At 49.9% G+C, this 10693-nt stretch overlaps 3 protein-coding genes across 3 annotated transcripts; 1 reads left to right on the top strand and 2 right to left on the bottom strand.

Annotated features, from left to right (window-relative positions):
* Nucleotides 1–1058: 1058 nt before the first annotated feature.
* On the top strand, nt 1059–4420 carry N7503_006944 (DUF1708 domain-containing protein; the record flags this gene model as incomplete). Its single annotated transcript, XM_057066491.1, has 6 exons — nt 1059–1248; nt 1336–1493; nt 1548–1641; nt 1696–1924; nt 1978–4292; nt 4347–4420. 6 exons carry the CDS (start codon nt 1059–1061, stop codon nt 4418–4420), a joined length of 3060 nt encoding a protein of 1019 aa, XP_056920172.1.
* A 1536-nt stretch (nt 4421–5956) lies between these two features.
* On the bottom strand, nt 5957–6847 carry N7503_006943 (ThiJ/PfpI family protein; the record flags this gene model as incomplete). Its single annotated transcript, XM_057066490.1, has 3 exons — nt 5957–6345; nt 6441–6678; nt 6773–6847. 3 exons carry the CDS (start codon nt 6845–6847, stop codon nt 5957–5959), a joined length of 702 nt encoding a protein of 233 aa, XP_056920171.1.
* Nucleotides 6848–7598: 751 nt separating this feature from the next.
* On the bottom strand, nt 7599–9749 carry N7503_006942 (putative sucrose transporter; the record flags this gene model as incomplete). Its single annotated transcript, XM_057066489.1, has 8 exons — nt 7599–8509; nt 8558–8673; nt 8726–8915; nt 8968–9039; nt 9088–9154; nt 9215–9459; nt 9534–9559; nt 9652–9749. 8 exons carry the CDS (start codon nt 9747–9749, stop codon nt 7599–7601), a joined length of 1725 nt encoding a protein of 574 aa, XP_056920170.1.
* Nucleotides 9750–10693: the final 944 nt, after the last annotated feature.

The raw sequence follows: 10693 nt of genomic DNA, 5'->3' as shown, positions 1-10693 counted from the left end.
ATTCATACCCAGTAGTACTGCGGGTAGGATCATAAAAACATTTAGTATTAGTGCATAGATGCATATAGATAAAAATATATAGATTGGTAGTTATAGATTAGCCATTACTATTTCTAGCCTTGAAAGCCAAGATCCAATGACAAAGCAATCCAGCCAAATTTGGGGTTCAACCTTGTGATTGGTTCCCGCTTCACCAATAGACCTGTACAATCTGATTCTCTCCATTTGACCCATATAGTACCGAGTAGATGGCTACAGGTCATTGGTACATATGATAGCTTCGTCGCCATCAACAATTCCAATTACTGCACTTCGTACTCCGTAGACAACAATGAAACACCCCCTAAACCCTGGATCCTGAAAGTCAATTTTGGAGATGATGATCGCCATCGGTATCATCCACTCCGCACATTGTTTTAGGCTTCACATGTGTATAGGTCGCACATTGTACTCGTCTTCGCTTTATTCCTTCTTTGGTTCGCAGGCAGTTTCTTATTCTTCCAGGATAATTTCTTATACGAATCAAAAAGCTAAAAAGCTAAAAAAACAGGGACCAAAACACTGCCAAAACCCAACAAAGAGGGGGGCGGTCGAGACCCAACGGTTAGTGTGATTCAATCCCGTTTTTACCCCTGAAGTCACCAACATCTCGCGTCTTGACGTTTCTCGTCAATGATCCATATTTCCTTCGCTATTCTCTCCTTTTGATCTCGATTCACTGGTTGATCACTTTTGCCCTGACCTACTCTCCAGCAGAGAGAGCACAGACTCCGTCCTAAGGAGATCGTTACCTTCTTTTTTTTTTTTTTTTTTTTTGCCTAAAGCCTGTCCCGGGGCTGCAGGACATCCCGGCTGGGTTTATCTCTTAATTTCTTCTCTTCACTTCTTCCAATCGTTGAATTACCTGTCGGTCTTCTGCAGTTCCCTTTTGAAATGCCCCCGCTAATGTTTATTTGTTGACGCAGATCAAGAAAAAAAAATTAACGGAGCTACCCGACACGCGTGCCCGAGCACACCTCCCTTCGAGCTTCCTCCAAGCGGTCGCGTGAATCTTCGAAATGCCGTTCTTTTCTCGCGTCTTCCGGAGCAAAGACTCCACCGCGACGAAGAAGCAGGCTAAACCAGCTACCACCGCGAACACGGTCCCCGCGAAGCCAAAATGGACCGACGCCTGGCAGCGGACAGAGGTCGCCCCCGAGGAAGTTCAAGACCTCATTCGAGGCTGTGCACAGGAATTGAAGGCGCGAGGTGGGTCGACATTTTTATTTCAACCATGTGGTGGTGTCACGGCTGCCACGCGCATACTTCGGATTGCTGATCATTCGTTCAATTTAGCTCTCGACACCCCATTCCTGCTCCTCCCCTTCCGTCCCAGTTCCGACCCTAGTGCGGCCCGTACATTCATCCGAAATTACTTCAATCAGTCCTTTGAGCAGGGTGCCCCGGTCAGCGGAGATGCCTTGATGCAGGAGCTGCGGCTCAATGAGCCGATGGTAAGAACTGTATCCTGGGGATAGCAGCAGGGCGGTCACTAACTCACGGCGCAGGTTCTTTGCAGTGTTTTGAAATGGTGTTGGAGCAGATTGCCTGGCGGTGTCGTTACTTGGGAAGCTTATGAGCTGTTTAAGGTTGGCGAACAAGGTACGTGCATCAACTACAATTTGGTGGGTAACAAATCCGCTAAAAATCCCATAGATTCGGATTGGGCCCGCGATGCTTTTGCGACTTTCATTCCTATCAGCGTCGACACTGATGCTCGCGCCAAAATTATCTTCGATTTCTTCGACCTTCTCGCATCGATCGCGGCGCATGGCAAATCAAATGGTCTTGGTGGCCGCAAGCTGTCTCGTTACGCTGGATGGTGGGCTTTTGAGCATCATGATACTGGAAAAGGCTTTGAAGCCTCCTATAAAAACTGGGCTGCGTATGAACGCCATCACTCTACTTTTTGGATAAACCTGACTTTGGTTGATATAGTGCCGCCGATGCAACAAGCCACTTGTTCTTTGCCTACTTACGCTCGCTTACCCCCGAAATGCCTCGTGGTGTGACTGGTATTTCTTCGCTACCTATCTCCCTCCAATCGCTCGTCGAGGCCACCGAATACCCCCCAGAGACGCCGACACTCCTACAAGTGACAACCACTAAGGTTGTCATGATTGTTGATACGGTTTCTCCCACACCTTTTTCTTTGTTGCGCCGCGCAAAGAACTTCGAATACCGCGACGACCACTGGCACTTGCAGGAATTTGCCAACTTCGAGGATCCGATCAAAGCTCTGACCGACGAGTGTCTACGTGTGTTGAGATGTATTTCATCAACTAATGAGTCGAGTGTTTCGAGCTCGAAGCAGTCAACCAGCTTGCGGGATGCGTCATGGTCTCGTTTTGAGGACATTGGATTTGGCGGTTCCATTGAGTCGGACGAGGATGAGGAGAAGCAGGCTCCGGCCCCAAAGGCTGATCCTGCCGCTAGCATTAATACTGCGCCTCGGTCGCAGGGTGGTGATCTGGGACGACCCACTACCCCATCTTGGGCAGACTTTATGTCGTCCGGCTTCTCGGATGATAGCCCACTGAAGGCCCCGGTTGGTCTCCTCTTGCCGCCAGACAAGGTCCTACCCCCGATCGCGGCTACTCGTGGCCAGAGCTCTCAATCGCACAGGCGCGCTTTGGCCCCCGAACCAGCCCTCGAGCCAGCTGAGCTGGCCAGCATCACCACTTTGGATTTAGATGACTCGTTTTGGTGGGTCTGGATCACCAGTCTGTCTGGTGATGAGCCGTCTTCGCGTAAGGCAGTGTTTGGTCGCTGTGCCCTTCTTGAGACGGTCATTCGGGAAACCAAATGGCTGATTCTCGAGGAGCAGATCAAGGGTGCTGCCCCTGAACCGGAGGCAGGCGCACAAATCGTTGAGAAGAAAAGTTTCTTCAGCTTCGGCAGTCGGAAGGGAAATAAGCTCGGTCGCCGAAAGTCTTCCGCTAGGAAGGTGGACTCGGTGGAGGACTCCTACAAGCGGGCCAACAACCAAGCCCCACAGAGCAAGACTAGCATTGGTCCTGATCAGCACAAGCGAATTCAGGCCGCGGCTGCAGCTCTACAGAAAAAGAACCGTGAGCAAGAGGCCGAGGCAAAGGATGCCGGGCGTCAATCGCGTTCTGACGCTTACTCGACCAAGACTAACTCAGTCCTGACTCTTCAGCCGGGCATTGTGAACGAGGCTTCATCGGCCATGAAGTGGGCCAGCAACTACGATAAGAACACTTTCCGTGCTGCCTATCTTAACAACAGCCGCGCCGGAACCGGTACCGTGTCTGGGGAAGCTGAGGAGCAGATCCCCGAGCAAATGGAAGATAAGCCCAAGACACCTTCAGCTCCTCTTCCACCCAGCACATCGAAATCTGGACCCCCGCCGCCTCCCAAGGATACCGCTGCCGTGGCCACCCCGCTTCCACCCTCGCCTGAGCCTGCTAAGAAGTCTTTGGCTAAAGCCGTGACCTTTCCTGAGGAGAACAAGGATAATGACAAGGATTCGCAGGCTGTTGTTGCTGAGCAGAGCGCCGAGTCTGAGACCCAGGCTGCCGCCGATGAAAGCAAGAAGCTCAAGAAGAAGGCCGGTAACACTGGTGGCTTCAAGAGCATGTTTGTTAGCAAGAAGAAGACTGACTTGCCCCCTGTGAAGGTCGGTGTCAGTGACACTAGCTCGGCCGTGGCAGCTGCTCGTGCCGCTCTCGAGGCCAAGGCCAAGGCTGCCCAGGAGGCCCCTGTCAAGGAGTCTCCCCCTAAAGCTGTCCTCAAGAAGAAGCCCGTTGCCGGTCAACAGTCTGCTGTGACAGAAGCCCCTGCTGCGGAGCCCATTAAGCCCTCTACACCTCAGCAGCCCGAGCCCGTGGCTAAGCAGCAGGCTCAGGTTGTCGGCTCCGGTAGCCCGCCCCAGACCCGCCGCGCTATTGAATACGACGCTTTGTCCCGTGTCGACACCAACGAGCGCGATGCAGCTGACCAGGAGTTCTCCAAATTCGACCAGGGTCCTCTGGTTGAGCAGCCCGCATTCCTTCCCGAGGATGATGATCCCGTCACTCCCAACAAGGCAGCTGATCCTGAACTTCCCCAGACCCCGACCAATGGTCACGAGGAGAAGATCGAGGCTGTCAGCCCCCTGAACGCATCCGAGGACCGGTGGAAGCAGATTCGCGAGAACGCTGCCCAGCGGACTGCTTTCCCGACTGAGGAGCCCGATACTCGCACCAGCCAATCGGAGCGCACAGACGAGGGAGACACCAGTGGTGAAGAGAGTAAGTTTTGCTGTGATTCTATCATCTAGTTTCCCTACTGACCTTCTTACCCAGCCATCGAATCCCGTGTCGCCCGCATCAAGGCCCGTGTCGCCGAACTCACCGGCGACATGGAAGCCGCCCGATAAATTGAGCCCTACTCTAATAGAGACTGTTCATTTCTGTCACCTTTACATTCAACCTACCTTCCACCTTCGCCAGGGGCCAGACCTAGTGTCTGATTGTCTCTTTGCTCGTCATTCGCGTCCCTCTCGACTAGACTTCCGTCTGTTCTTTATGTCTGCTATCTTATCCGACCACGTCTCACGACTGTAAGATTCATGTCCCTCCCATCTCACGGTTCCAAAGCGGACAAGTCCGACGAGAAATTCTGCGATACGATACGCCTGACGGGATCTTTTGGCTGTGATTTACCTGTTTTAGTTCTCTTGCCCCTACCCTCATATTCCAGACCCGATACGGCTGGACAGATATCTGGTTTCTATTTCCTATTTCCTTTAACTTTGTCACCTTTATTCCCCTGGGCTGATCCGATCTGCCCTTTTGTTTTGCTCTATTCCCCTTTCGCTACTGAATTCCCCAAGCTGATTCAGATTGCTCTTCAATACCTACGAATCGCTTTGTTCTGTTAAAGTCCAATATTATCTAGTCTTAAAATTTAGTTTGTTCTTAGTCAATCCAGATGTTATTGACTTGAACTTATCTTCCACCTGGATGTCATGAATTATCATTCCATGTCCAGATAGAAAAACCTGTCTAGATTTCGCAGATCTCGCGCACAATTGGAACGTCATCTTAATCCATCACTTCACTGGCAAACTTGCTAGCACGTCGAATCTTAGGTCCACAGAATACAAGTAACCAAGAGACTAGCGTCAAGGCCACCCCAATACCACCTAAGAAACTTGCAGCTGGGCTAAATCTCAAATACGTGAAAAGTTGCTTAGAAACCAGGGGAGATACCCCACCCATCATGTTCCGACAGAAGCTTTGCGCAGCAAGTGCCGAACCGGCGTAACGGTGATAGGTATCAGCAAGGTGATTGAAAAATTTATGGAGAGGATACCCATAGTCGAGATAGCCACAGCAATAGCCGGCACAATCCAATGAACGTAGAATTGCGATGTCCATCCAAAGAGGAAGAGCCCAATTGGAAGCAGGGTGCTTTGCAGACAACTGAAGTATAGTCTCTGTTCCGGAACTGAGTTCCACCCTTTGCGGCGCGACGCCAAGTTGGCTTGAACGATAGATATGGTCATCGCGAGTAAGCTTCCCACGCATGTCGCAGTGAAGACAGCATCTAACTCTGAGAGGCTAAAGGCATAGTGCTCCTGGAAGATCAATGGAACAACAGACAAATTGATAGTGACCTAGCCTTGATCCCAGCTTAGAGTTGAACTCTTCGTTGGCCGATTACTTTCTATTAGACACTTTCTTTCCCCCTGTGGGTAACTAAACAAATTTTCTTCCTTTTCCTATGCTCAGGTCGCTTACTACCTTGTTCTCTTCTTTCTTCCCATTGAAAGTGGGTCGTACAGTTCGTTTACTTTGATAAGCGCAGAATATGATGGATATAATATGGGTTTGATATAAGAGTGATATGTTTGCTGGGGAACTTGGGACGTATCAGGCACGCCAAGTGGCAGAGGGAATCATATATTAATTTAAACTCCCAAAGCCTTGAGAATAGCCTCACCAACCCCAGTAGCAGAAGCAGGGTTCTGACCAGTAATCAAAACACCACCAATTCCATTGGTCTTATCAGTGACAACCTTAACTCCCCAAGGCTCATCAGCCTTAACATACTTACCACCCTTAGCCTGCAACTCAGTCTCGAGCATGAAAGGCATGGCAGAAGAAAGCTGCACCTGGTCCTCCTCCAAGTTGGAGAATCCAGTCACCTCGGCACCTTTAATAAGAGGCTCGCCGGAGGAATTCTTAGTGTTGAGGAAGACGCAGGGTCCGTGGCAGACAGCAGCAACGGGCTTCTTGGCCGCGGCGAAAGTCTCGATGAGCTTGATGGAGGTGGGGTCGGTTGTGAGGTCGAACATGGCTGTTCAGACATGGATTAGTTGCATGCCATTGTAACTTTTCCTTTGCATCATGAATGTAGATTGATGTGGATTGAATGAGCGGTGTGGTACTTACGGCCATGTCCACCAACATAGAAAATAGCATCAAACTCGCCAGCGCGAGGAACCATATCAGCCAGCTTCTCGGTGTTGGTCCAGAGCGCCTCCTGGTTATCAAGGAAAGACTTAGAAACAGGGTCCGACTCGAACATCTTCACGGAGCCCTGGTCAAGTGGGGCCTTTCCACCCTTAGGGGAGGCGATAGTCAAAGAAGTCTTCTTGTGCAGGACTTCCCAGGGGTGAGCGAACTCAGGCTTAAAGAAATAAAAATCAGCATTCAATTCGATTTGTGGTGGTTTTGTTAAGCTGTTGACGTAGTCGGAGCTATGGCGGGGTAGCTGCACATACCAAATACCAACCCGTAGGACCGACGCCAGGGATCTGGTCGTGGGAGGTAAGAACGACGAGGACGTTGGGAGCCATAATTGATCTTATTGCGATTTTTTTAGAGATTGAGGATTGAGGAGTTAGGTTTTAAGCTTGAGAGGGGGTAGGGACTGAATTTAAGCTCGTGAAGAAGTTCTACCTTTCATTATTTCGTCACTGCCCCACTTTTCCCTGCGGATCGTTGATTATCAATCAACATGTGCTTGTGGTCGATTGTTTAGTGGTTTAGGGTTAGTGCAGACATCAGGGGTTTGTTCTAGGTTTTGGATATCCTATTTGCCAAGGTTATTTCCCAAGGTTTGAAGACTTGGTGGGTGCTTATTGTAAAGTCCCAAGTGTGTTAAGGTTTTAATATATATTTTGGCGTTGCTTGACCAATTGTTGCGAGATCAACCTTAAAATCTTGCAGTATTGAGACCAAATGCGCTGCTGAAAAATGGATAGTCATTTATAATTACAGTCGGTACTGATTGTCTAGGTAGGTCTCATATGCACGGATACTTCCACAATGATCCATAGACCATAACCTCTCCCAACATGCCCGGGAAACACCTCAAAGTGCGCCATCTTCGACGTAAATCGGTCACCCCGGCCCAGGCCTTCCTTAAATACTAATTCAGTTTAAAGTTGATGATCAATAAGCAGCATTCAAGATTTTATTATGTATATGACAGGCTCAAATTGACAGGATTGATGGGCGGGTATAAAGCTGTTTTTGTTTTTCTTTGTATCTCATACATACTCAGAATTATGTCATGTCCACGCATCTATTATTACACTGTAGGGCTTATGACACGTATCGTAACCGTCTCGTTGCCTCAGCAGCAACAAGCGCACTCAACGCCCCAATAAAAAGACAAATAGAGATCGCATTAGGCTTGTCTTTGTCCAAATTCATCCATTGAGTATCGGACGCATCGCCATCCTTTGGAGTCTCCGTTGCGCTAGGCTCAAGGATAGTAAAGACAATCCAGCTGATGAATGTGCCAACGAATTGGGGGAGTGTAGTGTACACATTCAGTACACCAAGGTAGATACCCGTTAACTCGCCCGTTGACGGGATATTCGAGTGTAAAGAGGAAGGATCTTCTTCGTCAGTGTCACTGTCCGTATCTCGGTGGTTTAGTCGAAGGACTTCCAACTCGGTATCTGCTGCGTTGGCACGTAGACTGGCTGATGTGATCATCGTCACGCCGGCGCGGGTGGACGATGCTGCGATGCCTGGTGCGCTGGCACCATTCATGGTTAGTTTGTTGATTTCAACGCCCATGAATGCGAAAGGGGCCCAGGCGCTGATTGCCCAGGGGATACCGCATACTGCGACCAGAGTGGTGGCGAAGGCGCGGGAGTGGGCTAGTGGAGCGAAGATCATTGTTACGGCGAACATGATCTGGGAAATGAACCAGGCAGTTTGAAGATCTGGTCGGACTGCGGTGAAGGTTTTAAGTACGGCGGCCATGCCTGGTGGGGGGCGGGGGGTGAAGCGAGAGCGTTTGCTGTCCGGGGACTGTACGCAGAATGGGAGTAGGACAGAGCTGATGAAGGTGATGGATGAGAAGACGACGAGTGAGAGACTGCCCACACGACCAACTTCGCCAAGCATATCGGTCGACTTGGTAATTTCATCTTTTGGTACTTCGTACCGGAAGTAGGTCTCGCCTACCCAGGTGGTACTATAGAAGAGGAAAGGGAACCATCCTGATTTTGTTAGCAAGGAACATCGTAACTTGCAATTTTGCAACATACCGATCCAAGCCCAGAATTGGGCCCAACAGATGGCCTGGATGCGCGGTGGCAGTTCCATTGTGGTCTGATAAAGCTGCGAGATCACTTGGATTGCACCAACTGACCCTTCAGAATCCCTAGTTAACAGATGTTAGTGCTGCAATACTTCAGCATGGAGAGGCATCTTACCTCGCGGAAATCAGAACACGCTCTTTCACCGAATATGAAGTCACCGCTACAGCAGCGATTAACGAAATTGCGGCTATAACGGTCATCTGCTTGAACTGCGTATCTCCAAAGAGACTTCCAAAAATGCTGACAGTGTTAATTGAGCCGATCACATAACTAATTAGTTGTCCAATAGCACACATCCGGCCCGCTATAGAGCGTTAGCACCCAACCCGAGTCCATATAACAAGATCGAAACATACCCCAGGCAGATCCAGCTTGTTGCAATGGAATCGGTAATGTATCCACAATAAGACTGCGGCAACATGCTTGTACTGAGAGCGGATTAGCGGTGGCCTCAAATCAGGTCTGCAAATACTGACCAACGTTGATAGAGAAATCCACAGCATAGATACTTGAAACCGCTAGCGCGATAGTAACATTCTTAGCCTGCAATCAAACCAATTAGTCTTAAGCCCCACAATTTAATCTGTCGCATAGCGTAAATACCTTTTCGGGATCCGTAACAAATAACCCCACAATTTCTGCTGTCCATCCCAGCACAATGAGACAAAACGCCACCACAAAAGACCCAAATACCATAAAAGGTCTCCGTCGGCCCCATTTCGACCGTGACCGATCCGCAATGACACCAATGAGAGGTTGAATAATCAATCCAGAGAGCGGCCCAGCAATCCACACCAACGATGTTTTCGACTTTGTCAAACCGAGTTGAAGAAGGTAGGGCGTGCAATCTAAAGTAACAGGCGCATTAGTCCAAGCCCCATTCAGTCACGGGATATTCGATCTGGGCCTCGTCTTTACTTACAGGTCATTTCAGTACCCCAAGTAAACCTGTCATAAACCCAGTCAGCCACAGATCATAACACCAAATTCACAGACCGATCTCCTAAACCAAAACTCAAATCGCAGGGCCGAAAACGTACTGTAATCCCACCAAGCTGAACGTCAACAGCATCATACGCGTCGACTCTGACTTTCCCTTGATGAAGGGAGTCCCCGCCCATCGTGCAGCCTGCGGCATCTTCCTATGCGCGCACTAGCATGTGCTCAGCTCCTGCGCGGGACGGACCCAATCCGATCGTAGTGCGAAGTATACAGTTTGTGGCGCGGCGTCGAGTGCGCAGCTTTCAATGTAGCCTGACCGAGTATATTAGGCGAAAAAGTCCGGGGATTTGGATTAGGACTGGTTGGCGCGTTGGCGTGCCCGATGCGGGTAGTGGATTGACGGAACTGTACGCGGAGCGCCGTAGGTTTCGATGTGGAACTCGGTTTGCCTATCTTCTATGCGGTATGATTGACCGATATATTTCGTGTGTCTCCGATGCGGTTTCAATTACTGGCTTGTGGTGCAGGCACGAGACTTGTTGAGGCTGCCGAGGGGGAGGTAACTTCGCGCGGGTTGGGCTGGGTTGTTGCGTGGTGTTCCCGGATCCGGAGGCGTTATGGATGTAGAAGGATTAGGTGAATATGCGAATGAGGTGTTCAATTGGGATGTACGGAGGTGAAAGGTAGGAATTGGGTTCTGGCGAGTGTTTCGTATTTCCTGGGGCGCAAGCGAAGCGGCAGGAGAAAAAAGGACTTGGCCTGAGCGCTGCTTATGCGGGCCCCCGGTCTTATCGCGCCAGCTAGACCCGCCAGGGGCTTGCGACAACTGATTACCGTTTTGGGTATCATGACAGGTGACAAACCGAGGTATTGTATATTGCTTGTTGGTTAGAGCCAGCGGTGATCAGCTCTATAGCATGGCTTGTTCGTTATTAAAGTTGTAGTTTTGCAGGTGTTTGTAGCTTGACGAATAATGGAGATACGTGATTGGCGCATTTGCTGAGTAATGGAGCCATTTATAGAACAAAATTGCGTGGACTTGCCGGGGCTTGGAGATTGAGTGGATAAGTTATACCCATGTTATGACGAGGAAAGGAGATAGCGGAAGCACCGGAGTACGAAGTATCAGAGAAAAATTCA

This window comes from Penicillium pulvis, assembly GCF_028828015.1.
Source record: "Penicillium pulvis strain IBT 33274 chromosome Unknown contig_5_segment0_segment0, whole genome shotgun sequence".
In the NCBI taxonomy this organism is placed as follows: Eukaryota; Fungi; Ascomycota; class Eurotiomycetes; order Eurotiales; family Aspergillaceae; genus Penicillium; species Penicillium pulvis.
This window is presented reverse-complemented; position numbering and strand designations above follow the sequence as displayed.